Source organism: Thermobia domestica, chromosome 8, assembly GCF_964235325.1.
Source record: "Thermobia domestica chromosome 8, izTheDome1.hap1.1, whole genome shotgun sequence".
Taxonomy (NCBI): domain Eukaryota; kingdom Metazoa; phylum Arthropoda; class Insecta; order Zygentoma; family Lepismatidae; genus Thermobia; species Thermobia domestica.
Window position 1 is genome coordinate 1479333 of NC_137461.1, and position 22280 is coordinate 1501612.

Consider the following 22280-nt stretch of genomic DNA (forward strand, 5'->3'; position numbering starts at 1 on the left):
CTCGTAGAATGTTTAATATGGATGAAAATGGAATTTAACTCTCCCAAATAAAATTCCAAAAGTACTTTCGCCAATCGGCAAAAGGCATGTGGGCAAAGTTGTGTCTGGTGAGAGGGGAAAGACGATTATTGTTCTTTGTTACATGTCTCCAACTGGAGTTTACGTGTCTCCATCCATCATATTTCTCAGAAATAGAATGAAAATAGTGTTGTATGAAGATGGACCTGAAGGAACTTTAACTCTGGTCTCAGATTTTGGATACATAACCAGCGAACTTTTTTTTTTGGATTGGTTGAAACATTTCTCTCACCTTGTGAAGCCAACTCAGAATGATGAAGTGTTGCTACTTTTTGATAACCACACCACACACTGCACTTTGGAAGCAGTTCTGTACTGTAGGGATAATTACATTACCTTTCTTTCTCTTCCTCCGCATGCAAGTCACATGCTGCAGCCATTTGACAAGGGGTTTGGATCTCAGAAGACTGCCTTTGCAGCTGAATGTGACAAATTGATGGTCAACAACCATTGATCACCCGCGGGAAGAATAACACAAAGGGATATTTCCGGCATCATCCACATTGCATAAGAAGGGATTGCAACAATTGAGAAAGCTAGGAATTCGTGCAAGCTATAGGGATCCACTCTTTCAATCCTAAGCGAAGTAGAATTCCAACTTTCGGCACTGATCGATCAACAACTGTGCTCTGCTGACAGTGAAGAGAATGGTGCAACATCATATATTCCAGATGAACCAGTAGCAGTACATCGTCAGCATGTCTGCCTCTTCCTAAGCACTCAGGTGTACAAAAAATAAAAAGAGCAGGGAAGAAGTCTGAGATTATGACGTTTCCACCGTTCAAAAACAAACTTGAAGCATCCACAGAAGCAGCTTGCAAGAGGAATAGGCCTAACGATTAAGTTGATGCCAAGACTGAAGGAAGATGTGTTTCTTCAGACCAACCACGATCTTCATCCGAGGAGAATACTTCTGCCCTGGATGTGATGAGCAGTACACGCAACCCATAATCGAGAATTAGGTGCAGTGTCATGCCTGCAGGAAGTGGTAGCATGAGGCCTGTTCAAATTATGAGGGCCTCGGGGTTTTTAAGAGTGACAGCTGCTAATGATCATAAAAATGTCAGGTTTTAGATGCATAAGTTTGTTGTAATGTTCTATTTCTTTTATTTGCGCATATAAATTTCTGTTTAGTTTAAGGGCAGTGTCAGTTATACTTTGGTATAGTTTGGCAGTTTTCAATTTTATTTTGTAATTGTAATTGTAATTGCAGTTTTCAATTTTATTTTGTAATCTAGGCCTAGGTTAATTGTAGGCTATCTTTCGGTTTCGCTCATTATCAAGAATTTGAATACTTATATTTGTATTCATTTATATCAATTTCTCGCAAAATCATAAAACTTTGCACCTCTTTTCGTATTTCTGTCATAATTTTCTTTGAATTGTGTAATATCATCTTCGTTTGCTGCCTTGTAATAGTATTATACTCACATAGCAAATGCGTACTCTTGGAGGACACATTGCGTATTCTTAGAGGCATAGTCCTTCAAGAGTTCGCAAATGCATTGTTTTATAACAATGCGTCTATTGTTGTAACTATTGCGTCACTGTCTTTATATTTGCTCCCAATTTTGACCTTAAGGAATGAATAAAGATTTGTGATAGAAATTATCACTCTGGGTGATTTCCCTTTTCTTCGTTACGTGTGTAAAGACTAAGTGCGTACTCTTTGGGGAACTTCCCTTAGTATTGGCGTGCGAGGGTTAACGACTGAAAGCGGATTAAAGCCTCGCAGGGCACATTGTTTTCTGTCTTTATTATAGCTAAATGGGAAGGGGGACCTGTGTTCTAGAACCTTGCCGCCATGTTGGTTATGCTACCGTTACATTGAAAAGTATAACTTTCTCCACATTTCTTTATAGTTATTTCCTAAGCATATTTTGTAAAATTTATTCTTAGATTTAGTAAGCCATGATTTCCACTTACTTTAACTTCCTGACACCCCGCGTAGAGCCAGCTCTACAAAAAAATACATTTGCCCGTTCGTTTCTGCGGATATCTCGAGCTTTGCTGAGTTGAAACCTTTTGAAGGGTAATTTTCCACACTTCAAATTTTTCTTCCGTCAGATAAAGAATAGCAGAAGCGCGTTATGGTGTGGTTACAGCAGTTACGATTCTTCGTGCTTCAGGTTGCGATTTCTTCTGGGCGTCAGGAGGTTAAATTTAATTTTCCTTGTTATCATCTAATTATTTGACAAAATGTAATAATGTTACCTCATATCCAGGGCTTCATGTTTACAAAACAAAAGGTATTGCTGGTCGTTACTGGACTGTGTACAAAATTATAATGTTTCCGACTTCTTATAAAACAATGCTTTACATATTATTATTGCCGTGTACAGTGTTGTAGGTAAATGTATATTTTCTATTATTGCGCAGCCGATTTTAAAATTACTTAATATCAGAGCACTTGATTAAAATTTGCTTTGAGCTCCTTCGTGGCTACCCGGTTAGCATACGCGCCTTTGGCGTGGGAGACCCGGGTTCGATTCTGGCGGGAGCTCTTGTGGTTCGGATTCCACGTTAGTCAGTAGGTCCACGTCTTATATAGCCTCGCTGTTGAAAAGGACGTTAAACTCAAAAATAAATCAATCAAAATTTTCTTTATAATATAAAAGGAGCTAAAAGAAATTGTTCATGAAACAAGCTGCAATGTAAGGTTGACAACATATTATTTCACGCTATATATAAAAAACATGAATTCAAACATAAAAATACAGTTTTTCTTCTAGAAGATTACCATTTTTAAACACATAGAGACAATATCGCACATCACTTTTCTCTTCCGTTTTGTTTTCAGCCTGAGAATGCTTGAAGCAAAGGCTATAGCTATGCAACACAATTTCCTTCGTCGTGTCGTGCGGGTTGCATAGCCATAGCTAAAATTATTCGAGTACCATGATGCAAAGGAAGGGGTTGACCAAACAAATTCAAATTTCCTATGTGGACTACCGCTAACAGAGGCAACTTTTCTGCAACCCGGCCAATCGAAATTAAAAAAGAAAATAGCTGTGCAGGATAATTTTCTTCGTAGTGGCGTGTGGGTTGCATAGCCCCAACTATAGAAATATTCAAATCCCATGAGGCAAAGAAAGGGGTTGACCCCCCCAAAAAAAATCTGTATTGACTACCACTAACACAAGGCAACTTTTCCGCAACCCAGCCAATCGAAATTCCCCCGCCAAAAATTCCCACTCTAACGGCCAGTCGATTTTCTTTTACACATGCTGTCCGAACCCCTGAAATGTTCATACCATTTACGAATGGCCTGCCTCGTAAGTAAGTCTTTTCGATGTTTGATACAGAAATGTCCTTGCACACTAATCAGACACTCGTTTATGATAATGAAGCACACAGAAAGATCTCTGATCTATAGTCAACGCCATTTTCCTCTGCTCAGTGCTGACGCCTAGCGGTAGAAGGTGAGAACATGGCGTGGAAAATAAACTTTGAATGTTAACCTTTCGAAGCGCATGTCTTTCAATAAAGTTTGTTTACTAGATTTGAAAGAATAAACTTCTGAAATCATAAATCATCTTAACTTGCCCTGTATTCTTGAGACGCTTAATTCCTTTCAGAAATCCGCTGCTCGCTATCTATTACCGTTTTTATTCTATAGCGATCAGTGGAAGTGATTTATTTCTTGCACTTTTGGTTTGAAAAGAGGATCAGGAGAGAAAATGGTACCTATTCTTGGAATGCCAAATCGATTCCAAAAAATGTTTCTTGCTATCCCTTTTTCATTTTAGGCCTACCTGTACGTACAACAGTATTGAAATTGGAAGTCGTAGTGAAATTCGATCACTTCCGATTTTAGCACAGAGTAGATGAAGATGAAATGTAATGTTGGAAGCTTAATCGATTCAAGAAGTAGCTTCTCGATATCTATTAGCGTCCTTGTAGTGGCTAATTTCTACCACTTCCATGAACGAATTCGCCACGTTTGACCTTCTATATTGACAAAAATTATGGTCATCCATCAGATAGTTCTTTGAGAGCTTCTGTCTTCAAGATGGACGGACACAGAGGGCATTACCGTGCACCGGACGGACACAGAGGGTATCTTCCGTATTTGCACATTAGGAGAATCAAGGTTAGGGAGAAAATTTCTCTCTTATCTTTATTTCTTCTAACGTACTTGGACAACCTGCCTAAAACTGTGGCTGGTATTTTTTTTATTTATATATAGCTATATCATTGCAAAATTCATTAACTTATCCCTAAATACGGAGTTAGCATCACACGTTAGACAAACTGTTAATGCAACGCTAAAAGAAGACTCTGAATAAGGTCCAGAGAGTTTTAGCAAACCAAGCTCCCTTAGCTTCACTTATTCTCAGTGGTTTCAAGATTTTGGGATAAAATTCGTTTCAATTCTTCTATACCAACTTTGACTTAAAAATATGTGACAATGAAAATGTATAAACCTTTCATGTATAACCTTATAAATGTATAACCGTGTTAAAAATATATACGGTATAACTGCGAGTAACGGCCTGTAACAGTGTTGATTAAATAAATAAATAAATAAATAAATAAATAAATAAATAAAATTCTTTCCGGATCCACCTCGCTACATGACACGTGTCAAAGAAAATTTGACTCATTTAATGTATTTAAAAATAATGAAATTGTGTGACTTATCATTGAAATTGTGTGCCCTTGCAGTCCAGTAACGATCAGCAAATACCTTTTGCACATTTGTCGAGCCGTTTCAGAAGGTTTGTGTTCGCCAGAGCTTCTGAAGAAAAAGCCTGAACCAATTGTCATATACCGATGGTTGACGACAGCTTTCCGCATTCTCCGATCATATGTTAGCACCGAAAATCCCGAAAATTCACTTCGTTGGCTTGCACAGTATATTAGCAAAGTAGTTTGGTTTGAAATAAAGCGAAATTCTTCTGTCACCAACGGGACGGGACACTTGTGGCTACTCACTCGATTTGCATCCATTCTTCCAGAAGAATTAAGAAGAATCGTGTATACTGTGATTAGTTCCAACGCTTGCTTTGCCCATCCTGGAAAATTTGTTGGCAATGATCACCGACAGGAGCCAGGACATCCGAGTTTTAGGATGGAGAAGGATAAAGAAGTGTCGGCAGAGAAAGATATCAAACCTACGTGAATTCGTTGTTCCGAAGGTAAGCTTAGACACAAGTAAATATCATGAAATGATTGATTGGTTCTCAACGGACGTTACCAAGCCACCATTAACAAGAGAACTTTCTTCAACCAGATAGAAGAGAATATTAGAACGTCGACTACAGCTTCTGAGGAAATTAGATGTTTTCCGTGCCATACGCAAGCGGTGAAGAGGATGATAAAACTAGTTACAGAAGCGTCAACATTAGTGCGTGGAGCGGGTCGAAGACATAGCTACATCAGGGCAAAATTAGAATCTCGAAAAATATGAAAAAGTTTGAGTGCAAGAAGGGGCCTATGTTTAGCAGAAGGGGTCCAGCTCTTTTCTCTAAAAAAAATGTTACAATTTTGGTAATTTCTGTTTACATTCCGTTAGTTTATGGTAGGGTTGGTTAGTTTAAGTTAGGTTAGGCGAGTTTAGGTTACGTTAGGTTATTTAGTTTATGTTATATTAGTGTAGGTGTCCCGCATAATTTTCCAAAAAAATTTAGAATTTCGCTTAATTTCTACTAATATTACGCTAGTTTAGGTTAGTTCAGGTTAGTTTACAATAGTTTATGTTAGGTTAGGTTAGATTTGGTTACGTTATGTTACATCTAAGTACTTTCATCACTCATTTCTCCTGTAAATTTTGTGTTTTTTACGTGATTCTGGACCCCTTGTACTAAACATACCCCCAAGAAGGAATAGCAAATGTAAATGAGCAAAAAACGGAAGCAAGTGGGTGGGTGGGTGGAACTCGATTTGCAGCTATCTCCTCTGATGGGTTGTGGGGAGCTGCAAGGGAAAATTTATCAACAAGTTTTCCTGACCTATATTTATGTGTTTCCAAAGCATCAATACAATTTCTTCGTCTAATTGAATTTATAATTTTAACCACATAAGAACACCGTATCCCATAGGAACCACATAGGAACCATATCGCATCTCACTTTCCTCTTGCGTTTAATTTTCAGCCTCTGAATGCTTCAGTGTAAAAAAGAACCAAAGATCATAGCTATGCTACACAATTTTCTTCGTAGTGTTGTGCGGGTTGCATACCATCAGCTATAAAAATATTCCACTTTCATGAGGCAAAGGAAGGGATTGACCAAACAAATTCAAATTTCCTATGTGGATTATCACTAACAGAGGCAACTTTTCTGCAAGCCGGCCAATCGAAATTAAAAAAGAAAATTTCTGTGAAGGACAATTTTCTTCGTAGTGTCTTGCGGGTTGCATAGCCGCGACTATCCAAATGTTCATGAGGCAAAGGAAGGGGTTGACCCAAAAAATCAAAATTTTCTGATTGACTACCACTAACACAGGGCAACTTTTCCGCAACCCGGCCAATCGAAATTTTTTTAAAAAAAATGGCCTACCCTACTGGCCGTCCGTCGACTGGGGAAGGCAGGTTTGACAGGAGACACACTATTGGTTTGATGACTGTAGTGTTACGAGAGATGCCCACATGGAACACTTGTGGTATGCTTAAGGAATATTTTAACGTTTCTTAGCACATGTTCCACAATAATGTATTTATTAGATTTAACAGTCATTCTATTTTTTCTAGAAATGTACTATCATTTTCCGGTTTCAGCATTAGTTAATAAAATATCATGACATACGAATCAAACACCTTCACGTGACGTATAAGTGAAAAAAAAGAAATATCTGGATGAAAATATATCTCACCTATTAAACATCATTTCTGAATTTACAAGTTAGAACGATTCTCTCGTTGAATCGTACAGCAAACAAATTGCTATCTGTCAAGAGGAATCGATTGATTTATAAATTATGTGTGAAGTGTAAAGAGTGTGATCTGTCATTTATTTTCAGTGTTTTCATCTTGAAGTTCGACGAAAGACCGTTAACGAACAAGAAATGGTTGGGAGATTCATAAACAAGTGTCAACAGAGAATAAATAATGCATTGTCTTTCTGGAGAAGGTACGTACAATGTTTTTATTCCTATTTGCATAAGTACCGGTACATACTTGCAACGTAAACTAGTGATTTGCGCTCCCACTTTGCAATTAGAAGGTTAGGGTTCACTCACTACAGCCGACTATACTGACATTTTTTAAAATTATTTTTCCTCACTTTTACGAATCAAATACCACCAGCAAGGGTGCCGATCCTGGGGGGGGGCGGAGGGCCCGGGCTCCCCAAAGCTCATGTGGGCCCCCATGTGTTTTTTATGAATATGTATTTTTACATGTATTTTTATTGGTATATCTATTATTATATATATTTTCTATGAATGGGCGCCCCCAAAGTTGCAGAGAAATCGGCGCCTTTGACCACCAGTGTTGCCACCTAGATGAGAGTCGAGACAGGAAGTACATATTTAAATTCCAGACAAGACAATGAGTGATAGCTCGTCTCATTTCCGAGAGAAGAATCTAGACAACACCAGAAATTTCACGAATCTCGTGGGTAACGGTGGTTCAGCCAAATCTTAGATATCAAATTGTCCTGGTGTTATGTGATTCAGAGTTTAAAAACTATAAAGTGACAAAGGGATTGTCCAAACACAATGAAGACAATTTACCAAAGCATAAAGATAGACAAGCCATTACCCAATTAACTCCAATAATAAATAGGGGCCGCGCTGGCTGCGAGGAAGAGCGTTCACCTCTGGCGGATACACTAAAAAAAAAATTGTAGGTGGCGTACTTTAAAAGATAGGTTACATGCGTAATTCCTGTAGTTTTTGGACTTAGCGTACAGCAGACGTATAACTGAAAACGCATGTTTTATAATAATTTTTGTATAAGTGTCCCATCTATACGTACTTTCCGTATGAAACAATGTAGGCGGTCAGAATCTCACATAAAAATGGACTTATATATCATATAGCTGACGAAGGTAACATAAGTATATGCATGTGGTATACGGGAAACTGTTAGATGTCAGACATCCTGTAACGGCAACATCTAAGGGCAGTGCCTATGTAGCATACGGATAAGGTATGTTCCATACTGATTTCTGTAGTAAGCAAGAGGATACCGTATATTTGTACAATATACCGCTGTTCCGGAGAACGGATTTTTCTCTGTGTAGTTTTTATTTATTTATTTATTTATTTATTTATTTATTGATTTATTGTATGGGATTTTCCCACCATTTCATTCATTTCTCATCATCACCATATCCTTTAGCCTAGCCGACATAACCGTGGACGTAAAACTTAAAGATTTCATTTTTCCAATGATAAATCTAGTTTAAATATAGTTGTATCATATCCTTCATAAACCTCTCCTGAAGCGGAAGGAGTCTCATAGCTTGTAGATGAAAGTTTTTTTATTTTAACATCTAGGCATAAATCTTGTACATAAATGTACAAAAAGAAACTAGAAAATTTTGAGACGAGATGACAAAATGTTTCAAAAATCGAGACGAGACGAGAAGGAATTCTTTGAGAATCCAAGCGACATGAGTCTTCTAAAAAATTTATGAGACTACTCTTCTCTTGGGCAACATTGAATGCCAGGTTAGGCCTAGTACTTTTAAGATAGGTTCTGCTCCACTTCTTTTTCCTATTATTGTTAATTGTTAATGATTGTTAGGTCTGCAGGTTGTTGGATGCTCACCAGAATCCAGGCCCACTTTTTGTCAACGTTCAAACCATTATGGAAACCAAAGAATGATCCTAAAATTTCTTTGTGTGTTTATTTAGTACTAGCCAATCCCCCCAGGTGTTACTGTGGGAAATATTGTGCTCTCTTCCTTCTGTACCTCTCATAGAGAATGTCTAAATTCTAGATCAGCGTTTCCCAATCTTTTTCAACTTGCGGCACACTACGGGTGTTACTTCGATTCTCGCGGCACACTTATAGATATTGTTTGTAAATATAAAACACAGTGGTATTTTTTCTATGATTATTGATGTCCTCACAGAGAAGAAAGCTCAATCACTGGTTTTTCCCCGTGGTAAATCATTATGCTTATTTTTCATTCTAATTTAAAAATAGAAAACAATTGCAATGAAATATTGGACTCAAGTTTTTTTTTAAGTGCGCTTTCTTTTCAAAAACTGCATCCAACCTTTTACTAAGAAGGAGGATCACTAAATAACAAACCAACAAACAATCTCATTTACTTTTTAAACACAAATGTAGGTAATTTGTCGAAAGGATTGAATTATATTTTAAATTTTCAAGTTGCGAAATAGTCTGCAACAATAAAGAAGCAATAATGGTCATAACAATGACAACAAATACTTTTTTTCAAAATTAGAAATGTAAAGAACAGTAACAGGGCATGAAACTTAAACTTGTAGATTCATAGTAGAGGTTCATAGTAATCTTATATATAAAAGAGAACGTACAAAATCCTTTGTTCCCTCATCACGCTAATACGGCTGAACCAATTTCTTTTATTTTTGGGGGGTTATTAGGATTTGGACCCTATTGCAATGAAATATTGGACTCAAGTTTTTTTTTAAGTGCGCTTTCTTTTCAAAAACTGCATCCAACCTTTTACTAAGAAGGAGGATCACTAAATAACAAACCAACAAACAATCTCATTTACTTTTTAAACACAAATGTAGGTAATTTGTCGAAAGGATTGAATTATATTTTAAATTTTCAAGTTGCGAAATAGTCTGCAACAATAAAGAAGCAATAATGGTCATAACAATGACAACAAATACTTTTTTTCAAAATTAGAAATGTAAAGAACAGTAACACGGCATGAAACTTAAACTTGTAGATTCATAGTAGAGGTTCATAGTAATCTTATATATAAAAGAGAACGTACAAAATCCTTTGTTACCTCATCACGCTAATACGGCTGAACCAATTTCTTTTATTTTTGGGGGGTTATTAGGATTTGGACCCTAGATGGTTTTTATCATATCACTTTAATTTTTAATTACCAGTGTCTTGAGATAATTGACCATTCAAGTGTCCATAACGTACAAATCCTTTGTTAGTTCATCATAGGTAAAAATAAACGTATTTATATGCAACCCGCATGACCGTGTCACTCGGCGGGTTAACATAAATGACAGGCGATATAATGTTAACATTTACTGCAATCTACTATGGTTTTTATCATATCACTTGAAAGCGAAAACTTCCGGGGTGACCGCAGCGAAGCGGGGCGGGTTAACATAAATGACAGGCGATATAATGTTAACATTTAATGCAATCTTCTATGGTTTTTATCATATCACTTGAAAGCGAAAAAGTAAAAATTATCTAAGTAACAAAGTTTATTGCGTTCCGGGGTGACCGCAGCGAAGCGGGGTGAACGCTGCTAGTGTGAAATAAAAATATACATTTTCCCCTATGTTTTACAATTTGATTGCTATAAATTTTGTTTCGATTCCTCGCGGCACACCAGCGTTCCATTCACGGCATACCAGTGTGCCGCGGCACACCGGTTGGGAAACGCTGTTCTAGATCTACGAAAACACGAAATCTCAGGTGGGCTTCCTAACAAATCACCTGCATCCGTTTTCTTTCTTTCAATTTTTCCTACTTTTCCTAGGGTATTTATCTTATATATATATATATATATATATATATATATATATATATATATATATATATATATATATATATATATACAGGGTGTTAATGAACTATACCGACAAATTGTGGATGGTGGTTCTTATCAGCGTAAAGGAAGCCATGCATATACAATCCAAAAGTGCATATTTCATCAATTATCAATAGGTATACAAGATATTCCCTACATGGTGTAATTCTCAGATATGTTTTCAATAGAGGTTTCATATATACCCTGATTTCAAGAAGGGTCTAAAGCACGCAGGAGCTAAATCTTCACAACAAGGGCCATCCAATGAGGGAAGGCGGAAGTGTTAGAAACCGGCAGCTCCATGTTTCTTTGTGTTCCAGAATGACGTGTGATGATATGTATTTCTTCACGCTATATTTCACGTTTTCTTCATTTATAAGCGTGAAAGAAAACATCGCACCATGCGTTCTCCCGAGTACGAGAGACCGTGCTGCTGACGATTCTTAACACTTCCAACATCACGCCAAAGGATTCCGTGTTCATTGCTATCAAGGCTTATCGTTTGCCTACTTTGGACCAATCATAAAGCCAGAGCATATCTCAAAATTCGGTTGATGGCATGTCTGGGAATTTCACCCTGCAGGGAATAATCTGTACAAACATTGAACATTAATGAAATATGCATTGTTGATTGCGTTTGCGTGACTTCCTTTACGCTGATAAGGACCACCATCCACAGTCTCTCGAATTCGAAATAGAGCCTCTTGAAATTTGGCTTTTTCGCGATTTTGGACAGCCCTAGCTCTGAAACTATACACTTTTAACCATAGGTTCAGATGAACTTTTTCTCTTATTTTGATGTAAGGAATCACCTCTCACAGTTTGTCGGTATAGTTCATTAACACCCTGTATATATACAGATGGTGATCACAAAAATGGAAACACCTGAACGAAATTGCAACTTACCAGATTAATATGGTGTCGGGCCATCTTTCGCCTTCAGAATAACCTTGATGCGACGTGGGATGGAGGCATAGAGGTCGTGAATGGTAGCAAGTAGAATTTTATACCATTCCTCGTGCAGGGCATCGGCCAGTTCTATGAGAGAGGATGGATGTGGAAATCGTCGCCGGAGTCGTGTTCAATTATGTTGAGATCTGGGAATTGGGCGGGCCAGGGGAGGTGTTGAACTTCATCTCGATGTTCCTCAAACCACGCTGCAACAACGCCAACTGTGTGAATGGGTGCATTGTCATCCTGGAAGATGGCGTCATTGTCCGGGAACAACATCCGGACCATAGGATGCAAGTGGTCTCCTAAAATTGCGACATTATCGTTGGCAGTGATTCGTCCGCTAAGTGTGACCACATTCTTCAAAATTTCTCACATGAATTGAGAAAGCATTATTTCTCGTCTCGTCTCGTCTCGTAAGTAACATTATGCCTAAATAAAGGAAGTCTTATAGAACGGCTAGGGCCGACCATCCGTCTGTCAAGAGTTACCACAGTGCAAACGATGACAATCAGCGATTGGTTTTATATATGTTCTAAAATAGGAGCCGCAGCCGTCTTTACTTCAGTACTAAAACTGGAAGTGATAGTGATAAAGGTACCACTTACTATCTCAAGTCTAAAGAGATTACATTCCTTACGCTCAACAGAATGCAGGGAAAGAATTAGATACAATCGTTTGGCCTGCTGTAGGGGTACCATCCCACATGTACTTGCTACTGAAGAAAAACAACTTGAGCGGAATTTTAGCCGCCAATCAACGTTCCCGCAAGTACTACTGGGTCTAAGTCTTTTAGATTTTGACGACATGACCAACGTGGGTTTACATAATGTAATAAGCCAATGCTCAACAAGTACAAACTTCGGAAACACCTTGACAAGGCGATCCGAGGGAGGGCTGGGACCTCTTGAATCCCCGCACTTCAAATAATATGCTTGTAGCCTTCACAAATATTCCTATTGTACAGTATATTAGTTTAATATAGCTTTCAATAGCTTTACTTACGATGCTCTCACGCTCAGATTTGATTCTCTAGGTGAACCAACAAAAAACAAAAATACATGGTGTATTATACGACATTTTTATTCGTGTTTCAAACACAAAAGTCTATTATAAAATTGTTGGAAAATTGGACTATCAATATTAATGCATTTTGTTGTCACAACAGATCATTGAAGTTATGCCCTATATTTTTCTTTTGAGCGAATTGTTGAGATATATGAGAGAAAGGACGGGCGAGTAAAACACGAACTAGTTTATGGGATCGAGTCATGTTCAGAGCATGGTTTATGATTTTACTGTCTCATGTTTGCATTATTTTAACCTTACACGGCAGGACCGTGGAGTTTAATTTAAAAAGATCACATTTATTCCTCCTGTTTTTCATGTCAATATGTTGTTGCGTATGGTACTCGTAACATACAACCAGGCTCGCACCAAATTTTTCTTGGAAGTATCGAAAGTCAATAGATTTGAGTTGATCCAGACCGGTTGGACCCCCGTGAGTGCATCTCTACTGCAGACAAAACACAAGTATATTATTCAAAAAGAGTTGCGAACATTTGATGTGGAGGTTCTGGACACAATGACTCCCTCCCCCCGCGCCGTTAATGCTCTGTATGTGATATCTTTCCATACTACGAGCTCCTCCGTGGCTAAGCGGTTAGCGTACGCGCCTTTGGCGTGGGAGGCCCGGGTTCGATTCCCGGCGGGACCTCTTGTGGTACGGATTCCACGTTAACCAGTAGGTCCACGACTCATATAGCTTCGCTGCTGAACGGGACGTTAAACTCGAAATCAAGTCAAGTCAATCTTTCCATACTACGTGTAGGGATATTTTCCCAGTATGAGGGATATTTGACATTAGTTAGAATTTTTTTTTTATCAGTGAGAACCTGGCAACACACTTGGAACATATACTACAATTGCCGCATTTACGGAATGTTTCAACTAGTAAGTGATTTGTACTGCACTTACAAGGTTCGGTTTGGTTCGGCATCTTTTTATGAGCGTTACAGTACTTTCTCCTGATACCATTCATTTGACATAAGAAAAAAGGCGGTACACTGTTTTCATCTACGAGGTGATGTCGGGATGGTATTGGAATTCAGCTGTGTGGAGGGTGGACATTGAATTTGCATGTGTTCCTTAATCTTCATTTGCTCGTTCCTTCCATTTTTCTTGGCTCAGAGTACTTAAAACTACATACATACAGGATTTGCCTCGTTTTCGATATATGACGTAAAATAATTGTGAAAACAAAATTCATGTTTTAATTAACTCTCAAACACCGGTTATCACAACTCACAGTTCCAGGGAGGTCAATTAACCTTGAGGGAGGGTTCACTCCAATGATCCCGTCTGGCAACGGGTCTGATGCTTTTCCGGAATATAAACCCGGAACCTCGTGAACTATGTCCTTGCCTCCTAGACTTCACAACTACCGAGGTCCGCAGCCAACCAGTTTTTAATATTCCGATACAAAGCGTTTATCTTTCATGTTTATACACGGTGTTATAATAATAATAATAATTATTATTATTATTATTATTATTAGTAGTAGTAGTAGTAGTAGTAGTAGTAGTAGTAGTAGTAGTAGTAGTAGTAGTAGTAGTAGTAGTAGTAGTAGTAGTAGTAGTATCATTGATAATAATTATATTGTCTATGTAGGATACTTGAAGAGAATACTTGAAACTACATACAGGATTTAGCTCGATTTCGCTCGTTTTGGCTTGACTCGACTCGAAACTCGAACCAAATTCGAGTCGAGTTTCGAGTCGAGTTGGAGGAAATTTTTCGAGCCGAGTTCTCGAGTCGAGTTCAAAGATATTTGTTTGGAGTCGAGTCGAGTTTCAAAGAAAACTCGCTGGAACTCGCTCGTGCCCATCCCTAAGGACATATCCCGAGTTATCTCGTTTTCTTTTTAATGTATTGTTTCCCGAGTTATCTCGTTGCGTTTGTAATTTTCTTATTCCTTTGTACTTATCACGAAAGAAGCCGTATATTAGTGCTGGAAGTACTTATTTTGCCCAAGAGATGTCTCTAGGGGATAAAGTAGAATGTCTAGCGGGTTTGTACTGCAGCGTGACTAGCGTATCTGTGTTGAATTTTATGTACACTTCTATATTCAAAGAATTCAAACAAGGAATAAAAAAAATATGGGTTGATAATTAAGTCCTTAAGGGGTTAAAGTGTGAACAAGAACAATGACAACCATGAAGGGAAAATCTTGTTTGTTACAGTGACGGAATACAAAGCATTCCAAAAAGAGTTTACACGACTGAGTCAGAATCCACAATCGCATGGAAACAACATACAACGTTCGTACAAACAACAGAGGAAACTATGGAAAAAGTCAAAGTTTTGTTTTTGCAGTTCACAGAAGTCAATTACATGCTGCAGTGCGCAGTTAGGTCTTGCACCCACGACAGTCTATGACATGATTCTCAAGAGGTTACGCTTGCATGTTTAGAATATCAAATCCTTGCAGAAAATCAAAAGACAATCACAGAAGTGTGAATTTGCTGTAAACATGGTTCAGAGAATAGATGCTGATAACAATTTTTTTAATCGTATCATCGTCTATAATGAAGCTACTTTCCATGACAACGGGATTGTTTATAGGCAGAATTGTCGCAAATGGAGGTCTCCACAACCATATGTTATACAGGAATACATTACAGACTGCCTCAAGGTCAGCGTCTGGTGTTGGTCTAACTAATAATCAAACCTTTGGACCTTTTTTCCTTTAACGAACAAACCATCACCGCAAATTCCTTGCCTAGACATATAGGAACTTTGTTTTCACCATAATTGAAGCCAGCGACACCTGTCTTTAAATTTGTCTTCTAGGAGGATGGAGCACACCCTCACTTCGCTCGTACTGTTTCACATTAGTGGTACAGGACACTCGGCCCTTGGCCAATGTTTTCTGTAACCAGCATTCATGACCCAAGGGTATTTGGTACGAATCGAGCTATTTTTCGGCATCCACTCCCTTCATTTTCAGTCTTAAATTTTAGAAATAATCAAACCTAATAATTTTGTTGGGAAATATAGGACCGTGGTAGCTCTGGAAGATTAGGTGGTCCATCTCGTTTCCTTGTGCGGGTAAGAAATCGCCAAAAATTTTAATTTGGGAGATTCTGGTCTAACTTATTCTATACGATGAGAATTTATCACGGGTGGTCCTATGGATGAATACATGCGTAATTGTACCTTGATGTACTCCTCCCAAATTTCGGAGTTTGCCACCCTTTAATCTTGGAGACTATGAAAAACAAAATTTGTTAAATGTTGTATAGGATCGAAGGTCAAGAACCAATTCCTTGACCCGAAGAAAGAATCAACCTTACGCAATGGACATTTCCTTATTGACCAAAGGTTGTAGTTTAAAGACAGCATCGTGTACAACTAGTCAATATACCACATACTAAAAATCTCATAAAAATATTTCTTCGTTACGGAGATACAACGTTTCAGACAATGCTAAAATAAGCTCCTTACGTCACGGCAACAAAAACAAGCGTGAGGTCATATCTCTCTTTGAGCAGTATTAGGAAGGCTTTGAACGATACATTCCAGGTCGCTGAACTGGACGAGGAGGACCCATTGCCTGGCCCTCAAGGTCTCCGGACATGACCCCACTAGATTTTCTTTTTCCTTTTAGGCTTTGTGAAGGATGTGGTCTACAAGGTCCCAATGCAGGAACTTCAGAACTACGAGCTCGAACGGCGAAGCACTTGAACATGTTATGGATTACGTCCCATGTATCTTCGATGCCAAAATGGGACGATGAACTTACCAAGCTACGGTAAAATTAAAATGTAAGAAAACGTGTTACAAATCAATTGATAAATGCGCAGAAGGAACAGGGCAATTTTGGAAATATGGCCATCGTGTAGAGACCTGCACGGGCCGGGCTTGGGCAGGCCGACTCTGTTATTTCTTTGGGCCGGGCCGGGCTTGGGCGGGCCGACACTGATTTCTCTTCAGGTCGGGCTGGGCTGGGGCCGACTAATTGCAATTCTTTAATAATTATTGACTTTCGTTAAACGATAATTAGAATAAAGGCAAACGTTAAAGAAGTGTGCCCGTGAAAAATGTTACAAAATGAAACTTTTAAAATTTATCGGGCCCGGGCTGGGCTTGGGCCAAGAATTTTAAAAAACTTATCGGGCTGGGCCGGGCTCGGACCGAAAATCTCCAAAACTTTTCGGGCCCGGGCTGGGCCGGGTCTTGGTACATTCGGGCTGGATTGGGCTCGGCCCGTGCAGGTCTCTACCATCGTGGGTGCGGATTTTGAAAGAATTGAGTGAAATGAGCGGGATTTCTTCGACAAATGTAGAAATATTTTGAGCAACGCTGGTATTGTATCAAATGATGTTACTGTAGCCAATTAGAAGAGCACCCGTCCTAATATTAGACTCGAGAAATGTTTATAATTAAATTCTTTAGTTTACACCTCCAGATCCGAATCTAGAAGGTAAAAGCTTGGAGGCCAGCCAGAACCAGATTGTGATAGGTAGGCTATAAACTTTGAAAATATATAAATAATATATTCAATTATTTTTGACGGTCAAAAAACTGGGGAGGCATGGCATAGGCCCCGGCCCCGGGATACATCCGGCACTGCTCCAGATATTGTAGTCGTTTTTAACTTGGATATTTATAACTGAAGTAATACGAGAAGAAAGAATAGAATTTTTCAAAGAATTTATTGGAGGAATAAAGCTGACAGGAAACAGTGCATAGCCTTATTTTGTATTTGATTGATTTCTGATAAAACTTCGAAAGAAATTTAAAAACACACACACACACAGATGTGTCTATATTCTGCTTAAGTTTCATAGAACATAAAAAAAAAACACATTTGAGTCATGTTAATGATCTTTTTATGTTAAAACATATTCAGTTGCAATCACAAATTTAAAGTGTCATGCTTTCTTTTATTTGATTTTTAAGAATATTTACGCTATATAAGTCTTGGAAAGCACATTTTCTTCATTCAGTGAGAAATAGGTATTCTTGACATCCGAATTGATTTCCCATGAAACTAGAAAACAAATTTTAAGGCAACAAGCAAAAACAATTTTAAATTTTAAACCAGCGACACTCTGGGAATGAAAAGTTAAATAAAAATAACCAAGGAAATTGTTTCTTAGTTCAACTAAAACTGTGACAGTGAGTGCAAAATCATAAAATTGGAATTCATATAAATGCAGTATTTCTATTTTTGTAGGGTACTTCTCGGAGTAATGTCCTTCTGTTGGTTGTGTGTGTGCTCCCAGAATGTGGAAGCATTTCACTTAATCTCTACTATGGCTGCATCAGTGAAACACGGATTGCAGGTACCAGGTAAGTATATACAACAGACCAAATCAAATATTATTTTTATCAGTATATCAAATTATTATTTTGTTAATATTTTCCTGTTACCAAACAAATGTCGGGCAAGTGCCAAAAGCTAGAAAATAAATAAACGCAAAAGATCTAACCTCCGATATCGATGTGGCGCCACAGCTTCTAAAATCGAAGAGGGGACTAAATGACATTGTCTGTCAAAAATAAAAAAGTTAACCCTACGCTGATCAAGGTGTCCCGACAAAACGTACCACTTGAATTTTCGCGACAAAACGTACCACTTTTGACGACCTGTCATAAATGACAACCTATCATGGATTAATTAAAGCATTTCTGATATTTATTCCACGACAAAACGTACCACTTATATAAATTACAACCTGTCATGGACTAATTAAAACATTTCGGATATTTAATCCGCGACAAAACGTACTACTTCATGTTAAGAAACTACTTCCTCATGAACAGGTAAAACAACGGCAGTATAATGCTGAGAAGAACAGACAGGTAATGTATCGAGTTGTCAAAGTCAGAAACTCATTGGTAAAAGAGGACTCATTTACAGAGGAAATGTAGCAGCCTATAAACTGAAAGACACAGCTATAGATCATGGAAACTTTTTGGATATTATTCCTTTCTTAAGCAAATTTGATCTTCCGCTTAAAAGTAATTTAGATAAGGTCACCGAGAAGAGTCATATACGAGGAAGTAAGCAGGATAGTGGTCGCATAACTTTTACTAAACACGGTAAATTACGTTTTGAATGCTATCAGCACACTTATCAGAGAAGATATTTCGAAAGAAGTCTCTCAAGCTTCAATATTTTCTGTTCTATTAGACACTGTTCAAGATATAGTACTTTCAGGCCAGAGCTCTGTTGTTTTACGGTATGTTGTTAAAATGGTTGTTAAACAAAATATTGTTGTCATTGTAAAATGCATATCTACCACAGGCCAGTGTCTTTGCGGTTTACTACTGGAAATTCTGCAGAAGTTGAACCTTGATATTAAGAAGTGTATTTGAAATTCAACCGATGGCTCAAGTAACATGCAAGGACAATATTCGGATTTTTTTCAATTCACTTATGATCAGTTACACGTGTGACTCAGTTGATTTTGAGTTTAACGGCCCTTTTAGCAGCGAGACTATATGAGATGGGACATACTGATTTACGGGAAATCCGAAGCACATGAGCTCACGCCGGGAATCGAACCCAGGTCTCCCACGACAAAGGTGCATACGCTAACCGCTTAACTACTAAGAAACTCAGTTACATTGTGGTATGCTCATATACTCAATCATGTCATATGTGATCTGACAAAAAATTGCATTGATTCTGTCATTGTTCTGCTGAATGACTGTGCGATATTTATGCGTGAGTCTTATCAGCGAATGTACATTTGGAAGATCAAATGTTAAGAGAGGCGTCTTACAGTTATTGCGGAAACAAGATGGTAGAAAACACTGTTTTTTCAGAAAAAGATTGGTCATTTTTCGAACCCAAAAAGTGCTTTGTATATAGAGTTGACCATAACAATTAAGAAAATTGCTTCTACAGAAAATATCAAACCAAAAGCTACGTGTAAAGCGAAAGGATATATAAAAGATCTTCTCAAGTTCAAAATAATTCCGACAGCAGAAATGTTTCTTAAGATATTTCAAGTGACGACCTCTGTCAAACTATCTCCAAATAGAGGGTGCTGCTAGTGTAGTCCTATTGGATGGTGCAGACAACTCTGTTCCAACTGAAAGAGTAGAGAGATGATTTTGAATCCGTTAAGAATGCAGCATTAAGCTTTGCAGAATGGGCCAATAACAAATTTGAAGGATTAGAACGTGATATCTCTTTTTCTATTGACCTGTCGACAATTCGCCTTCAGAGATGGGCAAAGATTTTTCGTGTGAATATGAAGATGAAGCCAGGGCCGGATTTAGCATTTTGGCGCCCCTAGGCCCAATATTTTTTTCCGCCCCCTAGTCTGGTTAAAGTTACTTTCCTAAAAACCTTTATTAAAACATTATAGCCAGTTCTCCCGTGTTTGAGATCAATGTTGTAACGAAGTTTATGCATAATGTTGAAAAGTAGTTTAACTTTACCAACAATTATTCTTTTTTAATGAACTTGAAAATCAGAATGCTTTATTAGCCTGATTTTTTAAAATCAATTCAAAAAATATGTTAAGTTATGGCTATTTATTTTTATTTCTAGATATTTTTATTTCTTTTCTCTCGGCCGTGCGCCCCCTGGGAGCTTGCGCCCATAGGCCCGGGCCTATTGGGAAATCCGGCCCTGGATGAAGCTGCTTCTATCCAATGACCAGGTACTGCATCGAAGCATTCAACACAATATTGGACATGGTAGTTTTAAGTATTTCTTCAAGATTCAAGAAGCAATGTATCCTCGTCGCCAAAAGTGCCTTTACATCGCTGTGACGGGTATGTGATCGCGCAGTACTGCAAGGAAGGGATGGTTGCATAAGAAATTGTGATTAATTTTGAAGAGTTTTTATTTTGACTAGGGAATTAACATAGATGAAGGGAGAAAAGACACAGATTTGAAGCATCAGTGCACTGTTATTGAGGGATCAGTGCACGAAAAGATTCGTATTCTCAGTTTTTCTATTTATTGTTTTATATGTTAAGTTAAACACCACAATATGTATCACTGATATCGCAGATCGTATTATTTTTAAAATCGTGTTTGTAACCTATTGTCAAAACATTCATCTCCAGACATGATGTAGAGAGAAGAGAAAGAGATACGACATCTGTAATATATGTATATGTGATTCACTAAGTAACTGTAGAAATTAGTTAAAGGACACATAAGAGAGCGAAAAGCAGGTCTAGAAGTCTGAACTTTTTAAAAACGTCCTAGATAGGTGAAAATATAGTTAAAAATTGCGAAAGGTATCATGTAATTTACCTTTCTTTTCTAGTATACTTTTTCTTTCACATCCAAACATCTCTATTCAGAATTACAAGATAAAGGTGAGGAGAGAAACATTTCCATTTCAAGAATTATATCAGGAAAAAAATCTTTTGACTTAGACTAGTTTCGAACTCGCAACCCTTGTATCCATAGCTCAGCGCTATACCGATTGAGCTAACAACTTCTGCAGGAAAAGCCTGATTTCTACAACTACCGGTTGCTGAATGGTGTGTATTAACCAAGTTGGCCGAGATAATTGCTTCACATAGCTATTGCAATAATAATAATAATAATAATAATAATAATAATAATAATAATAATAATAATAATAATAATAATAATAATAATAATAATAATAATAATAATAATAATAATATAAAGCAAAGAACAGAATTTAAAAAGTCGCATATGTTAAAAGTTTGACATGCAGAGTAAGTCCTAATATGAGATTTTATTAATTATATATAATCAATGTAAGCGTGGTTTATTCGTGCATGCTACTCAAACTGCGCAACTCACTACCGTAGTCCCATAAGGGTCGTACGCGCATGGTACCGTAGCCTTGCGTCCTCCAACCGTGAAGAATGTTTCGGTTTGAACCTATGCGTGTCCTAAGAGGAAGGAGGAGATTCAAAGAAAGAAAAGTGGTTTAGAAATTATGCAAACGTAGAATATCTCACGAGGTGAGGTGATAGAGAGTTCAGCGTGTCTTTCAGCTACTACTCTATACAAGACGTGCATCTACGACTTAACGTGAAACCCGAACCACACGACTCCTGACGAGAATCGAAACCCGTATCACCTCTAATTCTATTATGGGAGACACAGGAACATGTAAAAATAATCGAAAATGAACTATATTAATGTTAAATCCATAGCTTTTGAGTACCAAATTTCTCAAAATTAAATCCCCACGTTAAGCGGGTTTGCATATCCAGGCTCCTAACTATGAAAACATTTACGATCACTAACCCCAATCATTTCACAGATTCAACCTGTTGTATATAAGTTATTAGGACGTAAAATTGAACATAATTTATACGAAAAAGACTTTTATGCATTGCAAGACCTGTAACTGCCAAATATTCACCACAAACTTATAGTCGTATCGACATAAACAAAAAGAAGTGTGAAGCAGGAAAAAACTTTACCCAAAAGTCAAAAGAGACGCACTGAAGACATAGGAACGGGTCGAGCGGTTTGGGTCATTCTTCTTTCAATTACAATTTATGTGTTCAAACCGTGAAGTGTGTATTCGTTTTTTTTTCTTTTTTTTAAAGTGT

The 22280-nt window shown here is 37.7% G+C and overlaps 1 protein-coding gene across 1 annotated transcript in view; it reads left to right on the forward strand.

The window, feature by feature from the left end:
- The first annotated feature begins 17947 nt into the window (after positions 1-17947).
- Positions 17948-22280, forward strand: part of LOC145691528 (phospholipase A2-like) — a 28786-nt gene continuing 24453 nt past the window's right edge. The window contains exon 1 of the mRNA XM_081766939.1: positions 17948-18059. Coding sequence (XP_081623065.1) covers positions 17960-18059 — 100 coding nt within the window. The 5' untranslated portion in view covers positions 17948-17959. The remainder of the gene's footprint in view (positions 18060-22280) is intronic.